Below are 23,267 nucleotides of genomic sequence, written 5' to 3' on the forward strand. Positions count from 1 at the left end.
GGGACAATTAGTTTATATTGAGTAGTAATAGCAAAGAAAAGGATTGGCCCCTGGAAAGAATTAATAGGAGAGAAAGGAAACTGGAGGCAAGATTTGTTCAGCAACTTGGTGACCACTGTGAATAGCTGGGGCTTGATCCCACAGGTGACCCTCCAGGGACATGCCCTAGAATTGTCTGATGGAGGACATACTGGGGGCAGGGGTAATTCATTCATTTTTTTCATCCGCTTGCTCCCATCCCCCGTTGATCATGGATTGCTTCATGGAGTCTGAAGTCCATCACAGGACTCTGTGTGGGTTCCTGCAGGTGACGGGGGGTAGCTTGACAATAGGATACCCAGCACCAGGTGGAAGGAGTCTGTACTTGTTGAATACACGGTTTTCATAATTCCTCTTCTTGTTCACTTTTTCCGTGCCATGTGGCTCATCTCACGCAGTTAAGCTACTTGCTAAGTGAGGAGCTGCTGAGGCCTTGGGGGTTCACTGATGGAGGAGACACGGCCCTTCCCTCAAGTCTCCCAGTTCCCCGAGGAGCTTCCCCAATTCGTTTTATTCTTGGCATGACGTTGTGGTCCGCTGGAATCCTTCTTAAACAAAAGAGTAGCATGTTGTGGTTTCTCTGTTAGAAGCAAACGGGGAGTCATTACTGGCAGTGCTCTGGTCATCTGATAGACAGACAGACCCACCCCAAACTTGATATGAAACAATCATCTGTTGCCTCTCGTGGTTTCTGTGGGTCAGGAATTTTGATTCTGGTTGGCTGTGTGGCCTGTCTCCATTCCATTCAGGATCAGGACAGAAGGCTTAGAGGCTGGGGTGGCATCGTCTTAAGGCTTGCTCGCTTACTGGTGCCTGGTCTGAGACACCTGGGCTCCTCAGATGCATCCTTCTCTCTGTGTGACCTCTCCATGTGGATTCTCCAGCGTGGAGGCATCAAAGGTCCCAGACTTGTTACGTGGCCCCCCGGGGCTCCCAAGGAGCATGGCTCAAGAGAGGAGGGGCCAGAGGAAAGTGTGTCACCTTTTATAACCAGTCTTGGAAGTCACATAGAATCACTTGTACCTGGTCACAGGCCTGCCCAGATTCAAGAGGAGGGTTCACAGTCATAACGCTTGATGGAGGCATGTCCGCACCACACTGCAAGGAGCCCTGTCGGGTGGAAGGTATGTGTCAGTGTAGCCATGTTTGGAAGATGAAATCTCAAGGGCAGTGTTATTGCAGTGACTGCTGATGGTCGTTGAGGGCTCACCGTGCTCCAGGCATGTGTTAAGTGCTGAGTGTGTTACATTATTTACCTTCTAGCAGGTGGAGTTTGTAAGGTGACCCCCGCCTTTTTATAATTGTATTTTTGGTCTTCATTGCTATGCACAGGCGTTCTCTGACGGTGGATAGCAGGGGCTGCCCCCTAATTATGGAGCGTGGGCTTCTTCTTGCAGAGGCTTCTCTTGTCTCAGAGTGCAGGCTCTAGGCGGGCAGGCTCCGGCAGCCGCAGCTCATGGGCTCTAGAGCACAGGCTCAGGACCTGTGGCGCCCAGACTTGGTTGCTCCGCAGCACATGGATTCTTCCCGAGCCCGTGTCCCCCGCGTTGGCAGGCAGAGTCTTAACCGCTGGACCACCAGGGAAGTTCCTTTGCCCCCTTTTTACAAGGAAATAGGGAGACTCAGTGAGGTTACATGACTGGTGTAAGCTCACAGAGGAGTTCTAAATTCTGTGATGAAAGGGCTGATGGTGGTGAGGAGGAGGTGGGGGCCTTACTTCCAGAGGGAAACAGAACCACAGGTCCCTTTCTGACTCCTCCTTCAGCAGCTCCTGGCAGTTTCCCCACCCTCTTTCCCTCCCTCTTCTTCCCTCCAGTATATTTCTATTTTATTCAATTAAATTTCAGTGATGTTGTCCTATACCATTTTTCACTATTGTGCACAGAGATCATTTCAGTTATGCCTTGAGTCTGTGGATTGATCAGGAAACACAAGTATTACAAAAAGACACCTGAATTTATTTTAGAAAACTTTACAGACCATAAACTATTGGTATGTTGGAAACTTTTGTATATAAAAAGGACACATTTCCTAATACTGTGGAATCTCAAGCTTTTTTTGCACTAGGGTCAGTGATTTTCAAAGGGGATTCCCTGTCCTGCTAGCGAGGCACTAATGTCCTTTGTAAATGCCCTCCTCCCTTCCCCTGCTCTTGTCTGCCCCTGAGAATGGCAGGCCTGTCGCAGAAAGGCAGTGGCTCTGAATCCTGTTCATTTGAAACCTCATTAGTGAGCATCTCATAGACATTGTGTCTTGGTGGATGTTTCATGAATGAATTCCATACATATAAAACCTCCCAACTGCTGATTCGATGAGTCTGTGGTTTTCTTCTGCATCTAAACATCCAGTTTTTAGAAGTTATTAATAGAAACATATTTCTATCTTTGGGCACCTAGGTGCCTAGAAGAAAGAGAAGATGATTTGTTGTTTTGGCCTCACAGTGCCAATCTAAATATCTTTGGAGGGAGTAGAAACATACGCTTTGTTGAATTCACATTGCCATTTAGAAAGGTTCTTCAGGTTCTTCTCAAGATGACTCATTCATTCATTCAAAAAATATTATCTACTAAGTGCCAGACACTGGGGGACCCTGCAGCAGTGAGAAAAACAGACAAAAATCATCTGCCCTCACGGGGCTTACTTTCTAATGGGTGGAAACAGTAAATACAGAATATGTATAATTTGTCAGATGGTAGGGAATGCTGCAGAGGGAAGTCAGTCCAGAGAAGGGAAATGCAAGCGTTAGATTATGTCACTCAGCACAGCTGTGTTCCCAGGACTTGCCACCTTCTCCAGGTAGACGCCAGCATCCTTACAGAGGCCCAGAAGGCTCTGCCAGATCTGCCCCTCACCTCCCTGACCTTAGACCCCCTCAGTTCTCAGCCACACTCACCTCCTTGCTCTTCCTTGGGCATCGGCTTTATTCTTGCTCATTCATTTCTCTCTGTGTCACCACCTTCCTCCTGGTGACCATGAGCCTAAGTCCTTATCTCTTTGCCCAGGTGTCACCTTCTCAGTGGTGCCTTTGCTACTTACCATCTTCTTTTAAGTTACAGTCGTTATCCACTGCTAGCCTTTCCTCTCCAGGAGGTCATAGCCAAGCAGAGGAGGTGACCGGCTGCCACCAGTTGGGCACAACCTTTGGCAGAGCAGCATCACCAGCTTTCACACTGGAGAGCCGTCTCAGTCCTTCAGTGTCACTGGGAGAGTCTCGGCAGAGGCCCTGCCTGTGGTAGCATCATGGGAATCTCGCCAGCCCCTGCAGGAGCATGATCTTACCTGAGCTTCCTTGGTGGGAGTTGCCAGGATGGCGTTTGCCTTCGTCACACCGGGGGATGGTATGTCTGATGGGTTGGGTGTGGTCCAGGGCCCTCTTTCAGATGGATTGTTTCTGCCCCATGATTTTTGACTTGGTGTGCCTGGTGTGTTTAGTCTGCTGCTTCTCCTTGGCAAAGCCGTTCTTGTTTTCTTTCTCTGTGAGAGATTTCTCTCTTTCATTGCCCTCTGAGACTACCTCATCTGAGTTCTCTCAACTTTCAGTTTCACTGACTACGCTGACCTTTCATGTATTTCTTGCTTTTTTTCAGAAACCGAAACTGCATCTCATACGTAGCTGGTCTGTATCTGCCTCATTCCCATCTTATTAAAAACTTTGCTATATTTCCTCCTGTCTCCACCACTTCCTGGCCTTAGAGCATTAAAAGGAACATGCCTGCTTCCACAGGCAGAGTTCCAGAGTCTGTGACTTTCATGACATAATAAATAAAATGTAAAATGAAGTCATCACAGGTGGGGTCCTCTGGGAAGCCAACCACAGAGTAGAGCTGAACACTCAGGATGTTTATCAGCCCTTTGAAGGATGGGAAAGAAACAAGAAGGCAGGCCCAGTGGCAGCCTCAGCAGCCCCCCGAGGAGCGCTGGGGCTAAAGTAGGCCTTCAGAGTTGGCTTGACTTGGGCTGAGATGAACAGGCCTTTTCTGCTCGAGCACCCCTCAGTCAGTGCGTAATGATGAAAATCTGAATGGCCCACCTCAAGGGCCCCCCAACTCTTAGCCAGTGTGCTATTCGACCTCTCAGTTTACATTAATTCCTGTTTAAACCTTCCCTGATGCACTTGGGAAAGTGCATCACCTTGGGTAGGAGGATCTCTGTAGCTGAGGCCATCCCCACGGCGGCCACGGGGACCTCACTGATGGCATCCAGGCAGTGCTGCCTTCTTCCTCCTCATTTATGGAGCTAGGCTCCAAGATAGGATACAGTGGCTCAGTGAAGAGGGAACCTCATCATCAGTTTCAGCTGGATGTTTTCATCATTGAAAGCAAAGGATGCTAGAGCCTGAAGAGGCAGTCAAGATCCTCTCTCTAGTCCTGGTGTTTTAACTGGTAGAGAAATGGAGTCACAAAGGAGAAGAAATCCCAGTCTGGCTTCCCTAGAAACAGACCCCAAGACAAGGACTTGAGAGTAAGCGGTTTATCTGAGAGGTTCTCCCAGGAATGTCAGCAGGGAAGTGGGCAAGCGGGACAGGGCAGAGAAGCAGCCTTCAATAAAGGTGAGTTTTGAGAGAATAACTGCTGTGGGTATCTGGAGCTCAGTCCCTTGAGGGAATTTGGGGAATTGTCCTCCCCAAAGACCAAGGAAGCAGGGAGATTTGCCCTTGACTAAAGGCTGTTTCCTGGAGGCATTAGCTGCCCTGCATACACAGCTCACTCCCTGAGCTGGCCCAGCCTGCACCCAGAACCCTGGTCCAAGCACAGGCTCCCACAAGGCAGCCTGCAGAGTGGAGAGGGGAGCCTCGCAGACCAGGAAGGATGGGGACAACGATGCTGTCTTCCACAGGGCATCACCCCAGGTGTGACCAGAACTCAGGGGTCCTACCTACCAGCCAGTCCCTTGACAATGAGTAGTGAACATCTTCCTACACTGTGCCCACACCCATTCTGGGCAGTCTGGTGAGGAGGGTGAGGCTGTGCAAAGTGCAAGGGAGATAGTTCCTCTTTGTGAGAAGGGCTAAACACACATATGTGTCTACAAGAGGGACCGTCTCCCTTGTGCTTTTGACAGCCTCACCGTCCTCACAGACTACCCAGAATGGGAAGATGACAGGGCACTGAGAGCTATGCCCTGTGTGTGCCCGTGCCAAGCACAGAGCTGCTCTGAAGGGGGCTTTGCATTCTGTTTGGGGGAGGTTGAGTCGGGAACAGTGTCTCGGGGAAGGTTTAAACAGGAATTAATGTGAACTGAGAGGTTGAATAGCACACTGGCTGAGAGTTGGGGGGCCCTTGAGGTGGGCCATCCTACTTCTGTCACTCTGTGGCACTGGACAGTGGGCTCCTCTCTACAGTAGGGCCAGAGTAGAGTCTGAGTCACGCAGGTGTTGAGCACAGTCAGTGAAGGAGTTGATGTGAAAACATCTAACTGAGAGCCGGCCATATAGAATTTGGTGAACGTGAGCTGTGGTCTCAATGATAGTTGACACAGGAGGGTGGGGAGGCAAGGTCGTGTGGGAGTATGATTAGGGCGTGAGATTCTAGAAGCAAGAGGAGAAGTGCTGTGAATGAACCTTCTGGGATGCTGGGGAAGTGATGGGGAAAGCTTTCTGAAGTCGAGAAGGGCCGCCCACTCAGACCGGGTTCTCATGGGAGCCTCGGTCCCCTCAAAGCAAAAGTTTAAGGGGAAACCCAATATGTAAAAAATATAAACAGAGCTGCTTGTTTGAAGGTGGAGTGGGGAACTGGGGTCCTATCTCTTCCCCTTCTCCCTCTACCCACAGCCCCTGAGGGAATTCTGAGAAACCCCAAAGCTGCAAGAACAAAAACAGCTTCTACAGAAAGAATTTTAAAAGCTACTGTAACACCTCATTTGTTCTGTATTGAGTTTGTTTTCCAGAAAAATATTTTTTTAGAAATTCATCTTGGATGAAATTTTGCTTAAGTGTGTTACTTTTTTGCCTTCTTAACAAGGCTGGATGAAAACCTTTTAATCTGTTCTTAATGACTTCTGATTATAGTAATGAACATTTAGTTACGGGTCTGTGCTTTAATGTGGTGATTTCCAACCTCAGAGGTTCTAAAGAGTTAGGATTGTTTACTTGTGCTGTGCTTTTCAAATTGTTAAAAGAAGCAGTATGGCATCAGGGGAAGGTCCTGGACTTGGAAGCTAGGCTGTCCAAGTTTGCGTTCCAGCCTTGCATCTTCTTAGCCTTGTGACCTTGGACAAGTACTTAACCTCTGTTTGCCTCAATTTCTTCTTCTGTAAATTGGGAATAATAATCATACTCCAGAGGGTTATTGTGAGAAATACACAAGTTCTGTATGTTCATGGCTTAGAATAATGCCTGCATATAAAAATGACCATACAAATGTCATTATTGTTAATATATCTGTTTTTATAATTCTTCTGTCTTCTCTATTGATGTAGCTGAGTGGTTTAACCTAGGGCTCGGAAGTGGAATAATTTAATTCTCATGACTCAGTTTATTCATCTGAAAAATGGGGCTAATAATACAAACGAGTTCACAGAATTTTTGTGAAGGTTAAACAGGATGAAATTGGGGAAGCCTTCAGCACAGTATATGGCATATTGTTGCGCAGTTGTCATTACTATGAATTATTAAGACTCTAAATGAGGGACATTGTAACTGTCATGGAATCTAGAGCCAGAAGTTTTTACTAGGTTGACCCCTTAGAAAGAAGTCTTTAGAAAGTTCCTTCTTGTTACTTAATTGTTTTTCAGTTAGTAGAATTGTTACATTAAGTAACAATGATCTTAAGTAATAAACATTCAATGTGTTTCTTAATATTGGAACAAGGGGTGGATGGGTGGAAGAATTAACTGTTTGTGCTATAGAATATGATGCTTATTAATGAATAAGCCTCTGACTCACTACTTTTAGATGTATTTATGATGAAAGAGTTTGTGTTTGGTTTAGTTAAAAGGTTGACGTGATTAGTACTCATAAAGGGGGATATTTTTAAAGGAAGATAAACAGTAAAGAAATGTGTTGGTGGAAATGACTAGAAGCAACTCAACATTAGACATCAAATTTTCTGATACAGAAGCGAGGCGAAGTGATATGAAAAGCAGGCAAACAAACAAAGAGTGATTTTGAAGCCCTGGTGATTGTGAGATGTTCACCAACCACACACCAGCATACGCCTTGGTACTAAGCATTTTAAGGGCTAACTTAGGTTTCTGCACTTCCCTGGTGGCTTAGACAATAACGAGTCTGCTTGTAGTGAAGGAGACCCAGGTTTGATCCCTGGGTCAGGAAGATCCCCTAGAGAAGGGAAAGGCCTCCCACTCCAGTATTCTTGCCTGGAGAATCCCATGGACAGAGGAGCCTGGTGGGCTATCATCCATGGGGTCGCAAAGAGTCAGACACGACTGAGCAATTAACACTTAGATCTCGCGCCATGCTGCTATCAAGACTAACCCATGCATGAGGATTTTGTATAGCCAAGGTTCTATTGCATAATAAAGTGTTAAGAAAAAAATACCCAACGCATGGGAGTGAGGCACAAGGGTGAAGATTGCATGTCCCTTCTTCAGTGCTCTGCTGAAGCACTGGCGGACATACCCAGTCACAGCTCACAGGAGTCTCTAGCAAACTGTGTCTTTGTTGAACTTATTAATTTACTATTGATCAGGACTCAGATTCTGTGAAGTTAGATGTTCACTGTAGATTGATAACTTGCAAACAGTTTTTGTCTGATAATGAAGATAAACCTGAAATTTTGTAGTTTTATTGACCTATAGCATATTAATCTGGAGAAGGCAATGGCACCCCACTCCAGTACTCTTGCCTGGAAAATCCCATGGATGGAGGAGCCTGGTAGGCTGCAGTCCATGGGGTCGCTAAGAGTCGGACACGATGGAGCGACTTCACTTTCACTTTCCACTTTCCTGCATTGGAGAAGGAAATGGCAACTCACTCCAGTGTTCTTGCCTGGAGAATCCCAGGGATGGCGGAGCCTGGTGGGCTGCTGTCTATGGGGTCGCACAGAGTCAGACACACTGAAGCGACTTAGCAGCAGCAGCAGTATATTAACCAGTTACACACACACACACACACACACACACACACACACATAAAAACAATCTTCTTTCAGTATTCTCTTTCATTGACTATATATACTTCAGGCTTTCCTATACTCCACTGAACTGGATGTATCATCCTGCTGTTTTAAATTAATGATTTAAATAAATTTTTGACACATGCTCCATTTATATTGTTATGAGTGATGTTTTAACTCCTTGACAGTATATCCTAAAAAACTAGCTGTTAATGGGAATTTCCTTTCTTACTGTTTTCTTGCTTTCTCTAACAGCTTTGTTTGTTATAATTTCAAAATTGATACATGTTTTACAGCTCTTTTATTCTTTTGATGTTGACATTCTGTGAAGAGCAAAACCAAGTGTAGGTAGTCAAATGCTTTAAACCTGATTTTTTTAGGCTGTTTAGTTGTGAACCTAATGATTTCAGTAAGACCCACATTTCTGAAATGTGTTATGTCAGTATAAGCTAATGTAACACTTTCATAACAGTTTTCATAATATGATGGTGCAACTTGCTGTTTTTGAAGTTGTTTGAGTTTATGGAACATGACATTAAAAATTGTAGAAATGTTCCATTTAGTGTAACTAGAACTACAAATTAGGTTATGATAAAATTTAGAGAACGTGTTTTTAATAGTTACTGGGTTTTATACAGAAATTTTTAGAAGTATATTTCTCTTCATTCTTTACTCCTCATAAAATATTCTGACAAATCTTGCATTAGAGAAGTGAGCTATTTGTTAGGGATGGGATGTCTTAGACAGGACCCCGGAATTGGATAACAGACTGAACTTACGACTTCCCTGGTGGCTCAGATGGTACAGACTCTGCCTGTAGTGCAGGAGACCTGAGTTCAGTCCCTCAGTTGGGAAGATCCCCTGGGGCAGAACTTGAAGGAAAACAGGTTTGATTAAAGGAGAATGGAGAGGCAGGTGCCAATATTTTCTGAAGTACTTTCTGGGCATTTTTGAAGACTTTTTATGCTAATGCTTTATGGTGACTCAGCCCCTTCAGAACTTAACCTCCGGAAAGGAATTATGGCTTCTGGGAGAACCAGCACTGGATGTTATAAATATGGCTCTTCAACTTATCAGCTATGATGTGGCTTTTTTTTTCTTTTTGCAACCTCTCAACCCAAAGAAAACTTTCTGGAGACCTTTGCATGAGATTTAAATGGGAGTGGAAAGAGAAAGGAATTCGGCAGAGTGTGTTTCTAAGTATGGCATCTGAGGAAGAAAAGACCTAGATGGAAAGCTGGCAGAAAGGGGAAGCATGCTCAAGCCTGGCACTGAGCAAGCACACTTGGCTGCTTCCTCATGGTAGCCCCTTCATTACAGGGGCTGGGTGGTTGGCTGTCCAGTGCAAGATGGACAGGTGTGAGGCTGCAGTTGGCTTAACAGAGTAAACAGGAAAGTCTGGATGATGGCCTAGGAGGGGCTCCGTGACCTTACCACCTCCAGTCTCCCTTTTGCTCTCTCGGCGCCAGCTTGGGCGCCATCCTGCCTCAGGACCTTTGCGCATACTGTGCCCTCTGCCTGGTATGTGCTCTCCCCAGTTATTTGCACAGTTTATTCCATCATCTCATTCAGGCCTCTGTTCACTGTCACCTCACTAGAGTCCTTCTCCAACACATGTTTTATTTTTTATTATTTTATTTTAGTGGCGGTATCCTACAATATGTAGGATCTCAGTTTCCCAACCAGGGATTGAACCCAGGCCCCCTGCACTGGAAGCACAGAGTCTTAACCATGGGACCACCAGGGAAGTCCCTCCAACCACCTGTTTTATTTTTTACTTTATTATTGTCATTTTAAAATTTATCGTCTTAACTGTTTACTGCTGTGCTGGGTCTTCATTGCTTTGTGCAGGCTTTATTATTGTTATTTTTAAGTTTATCCTCTTAACCATTTACTGCTGTGCTGGTCTTCATTGCTTTGTGCAGGCCTTCTCTAGTTTTGGGGAGCTGAGGCTGCTCTCTGGTTGCAGTGGCTTCTCTCTCCAGAGCATGGGCTCTGGGCATGCAGGCTTCTGTGGTTCTGGCACGTGGGCTCAGTAGTTGTAGCTCTCAGGCTGTATAGTTCAGGCTTAGTAGCTGTGGTTAATAGACTTTGTTGCTCCACAACATGTGGGATCTTCCTGGACCAGAAATCAAACCAGTGTCCCCTGCATTGCAAGGCAGATTCTTAACCACTGGACCACCAGGGAAACCGCCCCCCCCCCCGCCCCCGCTTTTTTTTTCTGAGGTGATCTTAAGCTTTTTATTTTATATTGGGGTGTAGCTGATAGTTTCAAGTGGACAGCAAAGTGACTCACCATACATATGCATGTTCCATTCTCCCCCAAACTCCCCTCCCATCCATGCTGCCACATAACACTGAGCAGAGTTTCTTATGCTATATGGTAGGTTGATTATCCATTCTAAATATAGCAGTGTGTGTATATATCCCATCCCAAACTCCTTGCTGCTGCTGCTGCTCAGTCGCTTCAGTCGTGTCCGACTCTGTGCAACCCCATAGATGGCAGCCCACCAGGCTCCCCCATCCCTGGGATTCTCCAGGCAAGAATGCTGGAGTGGGTTGCCATTTCCTTCTCCAATGCATGAAAGTGAAAACTGAAAGTGAAGTCACTGAGTCGTGTCCAACTCCCAAACTCCTTAACTATCCCTTTCCCCATCCTTCTCCCCATTCCCGCCCCCACCCTAGTTTTTTCAGTCTGTGAGTGTTTCTGTTCTGTACATAAGTTCATTTGTATCTTTTTAGATTCTGCATTTAAAGGATGATATACAATGTTTCTGCTTCTCTGTCTGACTTAACTTCATTCAGTATGACGATCTCTACATCTATAGATGCCATAATAATGGCATTACTTCATTCTTTTTAATGGCTGGGTAATATTTCATTGTATATATGTGCCATAGCTTCTTTATCCATTCCTCTGTCAATGGACATTTATCCAACCACCTGTTTTTTTAAATTATGTTAAATGAAACAAAGGTGAACATTTTTAAAGATAAAAGGTACAACTCACAAAGATAGACATCATAAACTGTTAGACAACAAAGAAACAAAGTCACATAAAGCAAATATCAGAAATATAACAACCACCTGTCTTAAATAGCGCTCCCTCTCTGTCCGTCTGAGCTTTACAGCATCTAACTATTACCTAACATTTATTCTCCGTCTCCTTCAATGAGAATGTATGTTCCATGAGAGCAGCTCTTTGCTTGCTCCACAGCCCCTATTTCCTGTGTCCAGAACAGCCCCTGCACATAGTAGATGGAACTAGGAGATTCACTTCCAAAGAAGAGGCTTTCAGCCTAGAAAATGCTTTTTCCTAGAACTCTCTTAAGGAGGAGTATTTTCAGCCTGTCACTTGCTTGTATTCACTTTCAAGACCACTCTAGGTGGAAGAGGTACAGCTGGTACCACTACAGCTGGTAGTGGTATTCTAATTTTTCTAGAAAGTTGTGGGTTGAGGGTCATTTTTAATTGCATTACTTTCAGATCATCTGCTCTGTTTTTCCATTTCCAACTTTTTGTTTTTACAGATTCAAAAGCTGCAGAAAAGTTTTCAGAATAGTTCCGTGAACACCCATATAACTTTCACTTAGATGTTCCACTTGCTACCATTTGGCCACACTTGCTTTCTCTCTCTCGGTATATATATCAGTCAGTTCAGTGTAGCTTTGACTATACGGACATTTGTCGGTAAAGGAATGTCTCTGCTTTTTAATATGCTGTCTAGGTCGGTCATAGCTTTTCTCCAAAGGAACAAGCATCTTTTAATTTCATGGCTGCAGTCACCATCTGCACTGATTTTGGAGCCCAAGAAAATAAGTCTGTTACTTTCCACTGTTTCCCCATCTATTTGCTGTGAAGTGATGGGACCAGATGCAATAGTCTTAGTTTTTTGAATGTTGAGTTTTAAGCCAGCTTTTTCACTCTCCTCTTTCACTTCATCAAGAGGCTCTTTAGTTCCTCTTCACTTTCTACCATAAGGGTGGTGTCATCTGCATATCTGAGGTTATTGATATTTTTCCTGGCAGTCTTGATTCCAACTTGTTATTTATCCAGTCAGGCATTTTGTATGATGTACTCTGCATGTAATTTAAATAAGCAGGGTGACAATATACAGCCTTGACATACTACTTTCTCAATTTTGAACCAGTCCATTCTATGTCTGATTCTAACTGTTGCTTCCTGACCTGCATACAGATTTCTCAGGAGGCAGGTAAAGTGATCTGGTATTCCCATCTCTAAAAATTTTTCAGTTTATTGTGATCCACACAGTTAAAGGCTTAGTGTAATCAGTGAAGTGGAAGTAGATGTTTTTCTGGAATTCTCTTGCTCTTGCCTAGCTTGGAGAATTTTGAGCATTACTTTGCTAGCATGTGAGATGAGTACAGTTGTGCAGTAGTTTGAGCATTCTTTGGCGTTGCCTTTCTTTGGGATGGAATGATAATTGACCTTTTCCAGTCCTGTGGCCACTGCTGATTTTTCCAGATTTGCTGGCATATTGAGTGTAGCACTTTCACAGCATTATATTTCAGGATTTGAAATAGCTCGACTGGAATTCCGTCACCTCCACTAGCTTTGTCTGTAGTGATGTTTCCTAAGGTCCACTTGAATTCACACTCCAGGATGTTTGGCTCTAGGTGAGTGATCACACCATAGTAGTTATCTGGGTTATTAAGATATCTTTTGTATTGTTCTTCTGTATATTTTTGCCACCTTTTCTTAATATCTTCTGCTTTTCTTAGGTCCATACCTTTCCTTTATTGTGCCCATCTTTGCGTGAAATATTCCCTCAGTATCTCTAATTTTCTTGAAGAGATCTCTAGTCTTTCCCATTCTATTGTTTTTCTCTACCTCTTTGCATTGATCACCTAGGAAGGCTTTCTTATCTTTCTTTGCTGTTGTTTGGAACTCTGCATTTAAATAGGTATATCTTTCCTTTTTTCCTTTGCCTTTAGCTTGTCTTCTTTTCTCAGCTATTTGTAACGCCTCCTTGGATACTCATTTTGGCTTTTTGCATTTCTTTCTCTTGGGGATGGTTTTGATCACTGCCTCCTGTACGGTGCTATGAATCTCTGTCCATATTTCTTTAGAAACTCTGTCAGATCTAATCCCTTGAATCTATTTGTCACTTCCACTGTATAATTGTAAGGGATTTGATTTAGGTCATACCTGAGTGGTCTAATGGTCTTCAATTTAAGTCTGAATTTTGTAATAAGTAGTTCATAATCTGAGCCACAGTCAGCTCCTGGTATTGTTTTTGCTGATCATATAGAGCTTCTCCATCTTTGGCTGCAAAGAATACAATCAGTCTGATTTCGATATTGACCATCTGGTGATGTCCATGTGTAGAGTCTTCTCTTGTGTTGTTGGAAGAGGGTGTTTGCTATGACCAGCAAACACATTCTCTTGGCAAAAATCGGTTAGCCCTGCTGTACCCAAGGCCAAACTTCCCTTTTACTCGAGGTATCTCTTGACTTCCTACTTTTGCATTCCAGTCCCGTATAAAGAAAAGAACATCTTTTTTTGTTTGTTTTGATTTACACACACACACACACACACACACACACACACACACACACACACACACACACACACACTATTACAGACCTCACTGTTTAAGAGGTCTGTACTGGAGACCTCTTTTAAAGAGTACTAAAAAATTATTTAGGAATAAATCGCAGATATGACCCATCACCTCTCAGTCCTTCAGTTTGTATTCCCTAAAAAGGAGATAGAGTTACCATATTCAGGAAAAGTAACATTGCTACAGTATCATTAGCTAATATGCAGACCTATCTCAATAATGTCCTTTTCAACAGTAATATCCATAAAAGAGCAAAAAGGAAGTCTCAATCCAGGAAAAAGTCTGGGATCACACATTCCATTTATCAAGCCCCTTTCATCTTTCTCAGTTCTTTGTCTTTCCTAATACTAACATTTTTCAAAAGTACAGGCCATTTGATTTATAAAATGTCCCTCAATGTGGGCTTATTTTTGTATCTTTATAATTAGGGTCAGGTTGTACATTTAAGGGCAGGAATATCACGTGAGTGCTAGTATGTCCTTCTGCGTGCATCACCGCAGCAGATACGTATGGCAGGTGGTCCTGTTCCTGGTGATGATAAGTTTGATCACTCGATTAATGAAGTGTCCAATAGAGTTCTCCTCTGTAAAGGTGCCATTTTCCTCTTGTAATTCATAAGTAATATGTGGAGGGATACTGCATCAGTGTGTAAATATCTTAGCACCCCGACAAACATTTACTTCATGGCTTTAGGATTCCTGGATATTCTTGCCTGAATACACTATAATTTTGGTGGTTGCAAAATGGTAATTTTCTAACTCTTTCATTCTTTAGATAGTTATAAAATAGCTCTTTAGATAGTTATGGCCTTCTTTTGGGCTTCCCTGCTGGCTCAATAGTAAAAAATATATATATATCTGCCTGCCATGCAGGAGACAAGGGTTCGATCCCCAGGAAGGCTCCACGTGCCGCAGAGTAGCAAAGCCTGTGGGCCACACTGTAGAGTCTGTGCTCTGCACCTAGAGAAGCCACCACGATGGGAAGCCACACATTGCAAGGAAGAGCCACCCCTGCTCTCCGCAGCTAAAGTCCACGAAGCAAAGGCCCAGCACAGCCAAGAAAATAAATAAAATTATATTAAAAAATAAAAAATAGTAAAATGGCCTTCTTTTTAAAGAACTTCCTCTTACCCATTCATCTGTTTGTTATAAATTTAGAGTCATGGCTGCTTTTCTTTAAATTCAGTGTATTATAATCCCCACCATCATTCATTTTGATGCTCAGATCGTCCTAGACTTGGCCTTAACTACACTGATCCCTGGCATGTGGGGAGAAATGCCTAATCCCAGGAGTCAGAAATAGTTTTCGTCCAGTCACAGTGCTTCTGAAGTTTTAATTGTGTCCAAATCACCTGAGGCCCCAGACTCTGCATTCCTCACAAGCTCCCTCATGGCACTGATGCTGATGGCTTCTGGATGGCTTCTGGGACTGTAAGCTGCAGGAGCAAAAGCGTAGGAATCTGTAGGCAGATCTGGAAGACTTAAAACTGTCTTGCTCTTCCTGTATTTCCATGAAAAATTCCCCTTGTTAACATGAAAGAGATCGGTCTTCTGAAGAGTGCATGAGCTCTGCGAGGCAGAGCGAGAGGAGAGGAGAGCTACAGCCCTGTTACTTGACTCCCAGAAGTCAGGATGATAAGGAAAGCGCTGTTCCACTCACTCATCTTATTTGTGCATTTCCCTAGAAACCCTGCCACTGTAGGGTGCTGGCTGCAGCTGATTCTTGGGACCGTGGCAGTAGTGTCGGCCCTAGCGGAGGGTGTCCCCGCTGGTGTTCTCTATTAGTCAGGTGGAACTTAGATAGCTAGTTTAAACTGCCCTCATCCAAAAGTAAATGTTCTTTTTTTTCTTTTCTTTTCTTTTTCCCTCTGTTGGAGTTACGAGCTTCTTGTCATTGGTAGACTTTAGTAGCTCTAAGTCAAATCATTTCCTTTTCCCCATTAAAAGCTGTTTCTTGACAGATGGTTGTCGGCACCTTGGCCATCTGCAGTCTGTGACCACTACATTCATAAAAATTCCAAATGTTTGTGGTATTTTGTACTGTTTAATCATCCTGTTTACTCTATTTACATTTTTATCAGCAAGTTTTTTTCCTAATGTAATTTCATTTACCCGTCTGTCCTCTGGCTTTTGTATTTCCCTTTCTTCATCCTATTAAGAACTGTTGTCGGCGGGGGTGGGAAAAAAAAAAGAATTGATGGGATCTTCCCTGCGGAAGAAGTGGACTTCACAAGCGTGGGAATCCCTGTATGGTGGTCTTAAAGGACACATAACACACCAAAGGATGTGTAATCTTATCCACTGGAGGTTTGTGTCCTCCAGCATTTCTGTGGTGAAGTCATATCTCCAGTTGCCAATATGATGGTGTTAAAAGGTGGCCATCTGGGACTTCCCTGGCGGCTCCTACAGTCAAGAATCTGCCTGTAACGTAGGAGACCTGGGTTGATCCCTGGAGAAGGGAATGGCTACCCACTCCAGTATTCTTGCCTGGAGAATTCCATGGACAGAGGAGCCTGGCGGGCTGTAGTCCATGGGGTCGCATAGAGTCAGACATGACTGAGCGACTGACACACACGGCAGCAGCTAAGTCGCTTCGGTCGTGTCCGACTCTGTGCAACCCCATGGAAGGCAGCCCACCAGGCTCCCCTGTCCCTGGGATTCTCCAGGCAAGAACACTGGAGTGGGCTGCCATTTCCTTCTCCAGGGGATCTTTCCAACTCAGGGATCAAACCCGGGTTTCCCATGTTGCAGGAAGACTTACCATCTGAGCCACCAGGGAAGCCTGGATCGCGACCCTATGGACTGCAGCCTACCAGGCTCCCCCGTCCATGGGATTTTCCAGGCAAGAGTACTGGAGTGGGGTGCCATTGCCTTCTCCAGGGGATCTTCCCAACTCAGGGATCAGACCCGGGTTTCCCATGTTGCAGGCAGACTTACCATCTGAGCCACCAGGGAACCCTGGGTCCCTTATGATTATGCCTTTAAAAGACTCATGTGAGCTTGTTGCCTCTGTTCGGCTCTTGGCATATGTGAGGTTACAGTGGTGGTGGGCCACCCACAAACTAGAGAGGGCTCTGCTCTCACCAGCACCCAGGTGTGGTGCCACCCTGACCTTGGACTGCCAACCTCCACAGCTGTGAGAAATAAGTTTCTGTCATTTATAAGCCATCCCCCTTTTATACTCTTTTGTTCTAGCAGCCTGAACTAAGATGCCTGCTGATGTCAAGTTACAGTCATCCTAGTTTAGCCGGGTCCCAGTCAGCCTTCAGAGAAGGCAATGGCAACCCGCTCCAGCGTTCTTGCCTGGAAAATCCCATGGGCGGAGGAGCCTGGTGGGCTGTAGTCCATGGGGTCGCACAGACTTAAGCGACTGAAGCGACTTAGCAGCAGCAGCAGTCAGCCTTGGGGTAGTGAGTGAGTGTGGAATCAGTGTGCACATGCCAGCTCATTTAAGGGAGCTCAGAAGATCTCCAAAATGAGTGTTTGTTTTTGTTCATTTGAATCGCTACCATTTGTACCTTTTGCTGTTTCTCACAAGTCATCTCACAGGTGATAATAGTAGTAGACTTCAGAAACGCTTGGGCACCTTCTGACCTGTGAATGATTTACGACTTCCTCTGTCCCGGGGCTCTCCCTTAGCTTCCCTCCTTATCCCAGAAGGCTGGCCCTCGCCTCCCTGCTGAGAGGTGCTTGGTCCTCTTCCCCTTACTGTACAGTATCCGCCTGCTGCTCCAGCAGGTAAGAGCCAGAAAGTGCCCTTTTCTTATGATTCACCCCACGGTCACAGCACTTACTCATGTGCTCCTTGAACTGTGGGAAGTTCCTAGGGATTTCCTTCTCCCCCTCTGAGTAATGTATGTATTACAGAAGGGTGTTTAATATAGCCACACTGTATCTAAAAGCTAATCTGGCAGTCTCCTAGAAAGATACATCGGCAACTTGTTGTTTAGTCACTAAGTTATGTCTGACTTTTGCGACCTGGTGGACTGTAGCCCACCAGGCTCCTCTGTCCATAGAGTTTTCCAGGCAAGAGTACTGGAGTGGGTTGCCAATACCTTCTCAGGGGATCTTCCTGATGGAGGGATTGAACCCTCGTCCCTTGCGTTGGCAGGCAGATTCTTTACTGCTGAGCCACATCAACAAGTAGATACGCTTTAAAGAGTGTTCTTTTTTAGAGGATGCCACCTGAAGATTTCTACTATCAAGCTGTTTAATTGGCTTAGCCCAGTAAGAGAGGATGGTCCCACAGAGGTTCCTCGTTGCCATGGAAGCACAGGGCCAGCGGAACCTGCGGTCTGTGCGGGCCACTGTGAGGGAGCTCAGGGACATGACTGTGGCTGGGTGCCAGGGCCCTGTGGAAAGCAGAGAGGCTGCCGCGCTGCCTCGTGCTAGACACCTGGTACTGATTAGACCACACCTGCTCTCTGCTATTTGGTCCCTCCCTTTCTCTCTCCTGTGAGTTGTGCTTGTAAAAAAAAAAAAAAAAAAAAAAAAAAATTCACTGAAAGTCAGAAATACTTCAGATTCTAACCCAGATCTCTGTGTATCTTTTTGACTTCTCAAAACTGTGTTTGAATTCCGATGGGAGTCAGGGAGCAGGTTTCACCTCATTCAAATGTAAAAGAATAAATAGCTCATCCCGACACTGAAAACTTCTCAGACAGACGAGGTGCTTCACAAAAACCTCTGCCAGACCATGGCGGCATCCTTCAGAGTGCCCCTGAAGAGTGTTTAAAGAGCAGGTCCTAGGAAGTATTTGTTACATAAATGAACCAGAGCCGAAAAGAATGGCAGCTGACTGCATTTTATTTTCATTTGCCGTCTTATCAGCCTTTTCAGAACATCGTTTTGGTTCCAACAAATTGGGATGCTTCATTCTGTTTCCAGGGCCGTGTTTGAACACTGCTCGAGTGTCAGTCCCTGGCTGTTTACACTCACATATGCATAGACTGGTGATATCCAAACACAGAAATGCCGGCTTAGTTGGTGTGATCAGCTGGGGAAATAGGTTGTCCAGTTGAGGAATACTCTGGATTTTATGTGCGCCTTTATTTTTACCCCAGAAATCTTGAGATGATGTCCCAAGTGTTCATGACAGCGTGCCGCGTTCGTTTCACCGACTGTATTCTGTGAGATTGTCATACATTCCGCCAGCATGTATTGAGCATCTGCTCAGCTCACAGACATGTGCTGGGTCCTATGTGTCGCTGCCTCCAGGATATTTGTTGCCTGACCTGGTAGACCGGATAAACACCAAACATCAGTACTCATCCTGAACTCTTAAGTATTCAGGTGCACTGAGCTCCAGCAGGTCTCAGAACAGAGACACTCAAAAGAGGGGAGAAGGCCGGAAAAAGGAATAGTTTGAGAAGGTGTAGAATTGCAGTTGGCCTTCCCGGAGGGTGAGAAGGAGGAGATAGAGCCTTCCATGTGGTGGGCAGTGCTATAAATAAGCCAGGGTTAGGGGCTGGTTTTCACATTTTGTTTGCGGGATGGTGAGAAGTCCGCTCCAGCTGTGGAGGAGAGGTGCTGTGTTAGAGAGCGGAATGAGGGTGATGAGGCTTCTCTGGGTTCTGGGCCCCAGAAGCACTGTGCTTATACAGAGCCAAGTGGTCTGGAAGGCTGTCCAGTAGCCCTGCTGGGTTCCGCACCTGCTTCTGTCCATCGTGTGCTGTATGGCCCTGATTGCCATGCAAGCTGTGTGTGCCATGGCTTCATCTGTTAAACGAGGACCACGAGTTTATTTATCTCACAGGGTTGCTGTTGAGAAATAAGAGAATCGTAAAGCAGTTAGCACAGTGCTGAGTACTTGGGAGCGCTCATTACATCATTCGTTGTTGAGCAAGGAGATAAGTAAGGGGTTTAGAAAGCTGACTTGGGTTGAGTGACACTTGAGGAGGGTTCATGGAGTTGCCTTTTGCCTAGCTAGAGCCTGAGATAGGATTTTAAAGGTGTTACTCAAATTCTAGCCTTTGCGTACAAGAAGGCATATGAATGTATGGAGGATGATGTGTTAAGTGAGGCCATTCTGTTTTCACCCCCATCTCCATTCCACAGATTTTTAGGAAGGAACATGCTTGGCAGTCACTCAGGAATGGCTGGGTCAGAGTAAGTGGCAGTGTCCTATAACAGCACAGAACACTCTTATGCTGGTCAGAGGAAATGAATTATTGGACCAGAAGTAACTGGAAGTTTATTTGCTTTTTTTTTTTTTTTCCCTACTTGGTTAATATTTTATACTGTGTACCTAGAGGCTGCTGTACTGACAGGGATGAGATAGAGAACTGAATAATCAAAATGGATATTCATAGTTATGAATATCCCAAAAAGAATTGTAGTGTCTAACTGCAGCAACTCATGCATGCTACTTCTGTTTGCTTTTATGCTTTGGGTGGGTAAGATCATGGGAGGCAGCTCCCTATATAATGACAACAATTCTGTTTCATACCTTTTCTTGAAGCTTTCCTTTTAACTATAAAAAATTTAGCTGAAAGTAAGATGAATTCATTGATGTAGTAGGAAGTTTGCTTTTTTTTTTTTTCCTAAGCTTGATGTGGTCTGTCTTTGTAAAAATATGAAAAAAAAAAAGTTGCACTTGAGTCCTGTCTTTGTGGTAGAAACTGTATGAAGAAACCTACAGCATGAACATTACGCTTCATGAAGAAACAGCATCTTCAGAGCAGAACGCTACAAAACACATTCTTGTTTAGCACGATATTTTATTCTAAATATTATAGATACTAGCATATGTGGTAGAGAGTGTTCTTATGTGCAATTCAAAGGGTTTCCAGGATCAGGGTTTACAAATGCTAGTAGCTGTGGTGTAGTGCTCCAAATATAATGCAAGACATTAACTGACACCACCAGTTGCAAATCAGTCTTGATGATATTTGTGTCTAATAAAACATGCAATAATCAGTTAAAAGTGAATATGACTCTAATGTTTGAAGAAATACATCTCCTTAGTTCTGAGCTCATGCAGTCCTTAAAATATACCATGCATATGCGTGAGTGCATATTTGTAGGTGATTGTGCTTAGTCGCTCAGTCGTGTCCACCTCTTTGCAACCCTGTGGACTGTAGCCCGCCAGGCTCCTCTGTCTGTGGGATCATCCAGGCAAGAACACTGGAGTGCGTTGCCATGACCTCCTCCAAGGGATCTTCCCAACCCAGGGATCCAACCCAGGTCTCCCACACTGCAGGCAAATTCTTTACTGTCTGAGCCACCTGTATACATGTATGTTAATGTATATGTGTATCAAGTAACCTCTGTAACTATGTGGCTATATGTAGTACAGATTAGTTCTATGCCAGATATTGTAAGTATTAATCTATGTCAGATTCCTTTGAACTGATCAGAAAGAATATCTCGAGTTAAGTACAATATAACCCAGTTTTAAAATAACCATTTTGGCTTATACACTTGGGAAATTACATTAATAATAATATGAATGGGGATTCACTAGCCTTCCCTTAGCTTTCTCTCAGCTCCATTCATATACCACATGTTTCTCCACACGTGTTAGCCTTCTGGTGAGTCCATTCATCTGGTTTTCCATCACGGCTGTCTGCAAATCAGTGCTACTAGAAATACAGTATCCAGTTCAACTGGATTCTCAGTGCTGGGTTCTTTAAAAATCCTTCTGTCTGTGCCTGAACAAATTCTCTCTCATTTCCTGTAGCCATCCTCTTAAATGTGATCACTGTCCTTAACTTCTTTAACCCGGTGGTAGCTGAGTTGTAGTCCCCTCTGGTGGAAACATCCCTGGAGAGAATTTCCCCTCCCCTGAAACGTGCCATTCAGGGGCCACTGCTCCAGTCTCTGCACCTCTCGTCACATGACCATCTTCCCTCTGTGCACCTGTGTCTTCATGTGATGCTCTCCCTGTCTGTCTGTCTCCTTTTCTTATAAGGACACACTAGTCCTAGTAAATTAAAAGCCCCACTACTCTAGTATGACCTCATTGTACTTGGTGATACCTTCAAAGACCTTTTCTGACTGGAAAATGTCAGTTTTCATTCCAATCCCAAAGAAAGGCAATGCCAAAGAATGTTCAAACTACTGCACAATTGCATTCATCTCACATGCTAGCAAAGTAATGCTCGTTTCTCCAAGCCAGGCTTAAATAGTATGTGAACTGTGAACTTCCAGATGCTCAAGCTGCATTTAGAAAAGGCAGAGGAACCAGAGATCAAATTGCCAACATCCAATGGATCATAGAAAAAGCAAGAGAGTTCCAGAAAAATTTCTACTTCTGCTTTATTGACTATGCCAGAGCCTCTGACTGTGTGGATCACAATAAACTGTGGAAAATTCTGAAAGAGATGGGCATACCAGACCACCTGACCTGCCTCCTGAGAAATCTGTATGCAGGTCAAGAAACAACAGTTAGAACTGGACATGGAGCAACATACTGGTTCCAAACTGGGAAAGGAGTACGTCAGGGTTGTATATTGTCAATCTGCTAATTTATCATATTCAGAATACATCATGTAAAATGCCCGGTTGGATGAAGCACAAGCTGGAATCAAGATTCCTGGGAGAAATATCAATAACCTCAGATATGCAGATAACACCACCCTTATGGCAGAAAGCAAAGAAGAACTAAAAAGCCTCTTGATGAAAATAAAAGGAGAGTGAAAACATTGGCTTAAAATTCAACATACAGAAAACTAAGGCCATAGCATCCGGTCCCATGACTTCATGTTAAATCGATGGGGAAACAACAGAAAACAGTGACAGACTTTATTTCCTTGGGCTCCACAGTCACTGCAGATGGTGACTGCAGCCTTGAAATTAAGATGCTTGCTCCTTGGAAGAAAAGTTATGACCAACCTAGACAGCATATTAAAAAGCAGAGACATTACTTTGCTGACAGAGGTTTGTCTAGTCAAAGCTGTGGTTTTCCCAGTAGTCATGTGTGGATGTGAGAGCTGAACTATAAAGAAAGCTGAGCGCCGAAGAATTGATGCTTTTGAACTGTGGTGTTGAAGGAGACTCTTGAGAGTCCCTTGGACTGCAAGGAGGTGCAAGCAGTCCATCCTAAAGGAAATCAGTCCTGAATATTCATTAGAAAAACTGATGCTGAAGCTGAGACTCCAGTACTTTGGCCACCTCATGCGAAGAACTGACTCATTTGAAGAGACCCTGATGCTGGGAAGGATTGAAGGCAGGAGGAAAAGGGGACGAAAGAGGATGAGATGGTTGGATGGCATCACTGACTCTATGGGCATGAGTTTGAGCAAGCTCCGGGAGTTGATGATGGACAAGGAAGCTTGGTGTGCTGCAGTCCATGGGGTCGCAATGAGTTGGACACAACTGGGCAATTGAACTGAACTGAGTCATATTAAATTAAGAGCCCTGCTACTCTAGTATGACCTCATTGTACTTGGTGATACTTTCAAAGACCTTTTCTCCAAATTAAGTCACAGTCACAGAAAAAAATAAAAGTTGAGAGTTTTATATTTGTATTTTTTATGTGTATCTTTTGGGGCATACAATTCAACCCTTAGCAGGCATTTAGAAGAAATCTGTGCAGATATATAACATGTAATATTTAACCCTTAATGTGGA

The 23,267-nt window shown here is 44.4% G+C and overlaps 2 protein-coding genes across 12 annotated transcripts in view; one reads left to right on the plus strand and one right to left on the minus strand.

Moving 5' to 3' along the window:
* LOC121817663 (collagen alpha-1(I) chain-like) overlaps positions 1-1,125 on the minus strand; it is a 23,608-nt gene extending 22,483 nt beyond the window's left edge. The window contains exon 1 of the mRNA XM_042239079.1: positions 1,063-1,125. Within this exon, the coding sequence (XP_042095013.1) occupies positions 1,063-1,125 (63 nt within the window). The remainder of the gene's footprint in view (positions 1-1,062) is intronic.
* Positions 1-23,267, plus strand: part of PCGF5 (polycomb group ring finger 5) — a 115,468-nt gene that overhangs the window by 22,761 nt on the left and 69,440 nt on the right. For 3 of the 11 annotated variants that reach the window (XM_012102540.5, XM_060405000.1, XM_060404992.1), the window contains exon 1: positions 1-23,267. This exon is cut by the window's left edge and continues 15,828 nt beyond it; it is cut by the window's right edge and continues 9,254 nt beyond it. The exons of the other annotated variants lie outside the window; for them this stretch is intronic. The gene's annotated coding sequence lies outside the window, so the exon portion shown is untranslated. 11 annotated transcript variants of the gene reach the window in all.

Source organism: Ovis aries, chromosome 22 (genome assembly GCF_016772045.2).
Source record: "Ovis aries strain OAR_USU_Benz2616 breed Rambouillet chromosome 22, ARS-UI_Ramb_v3.0, whole genome shotgun sequence".
NCBI classification, from domain to species: Eukaryota; Metazoa; Chordata; class Mammalia; order Artiodactyla; family Bovidae; genus Ovis; species Ovis aries.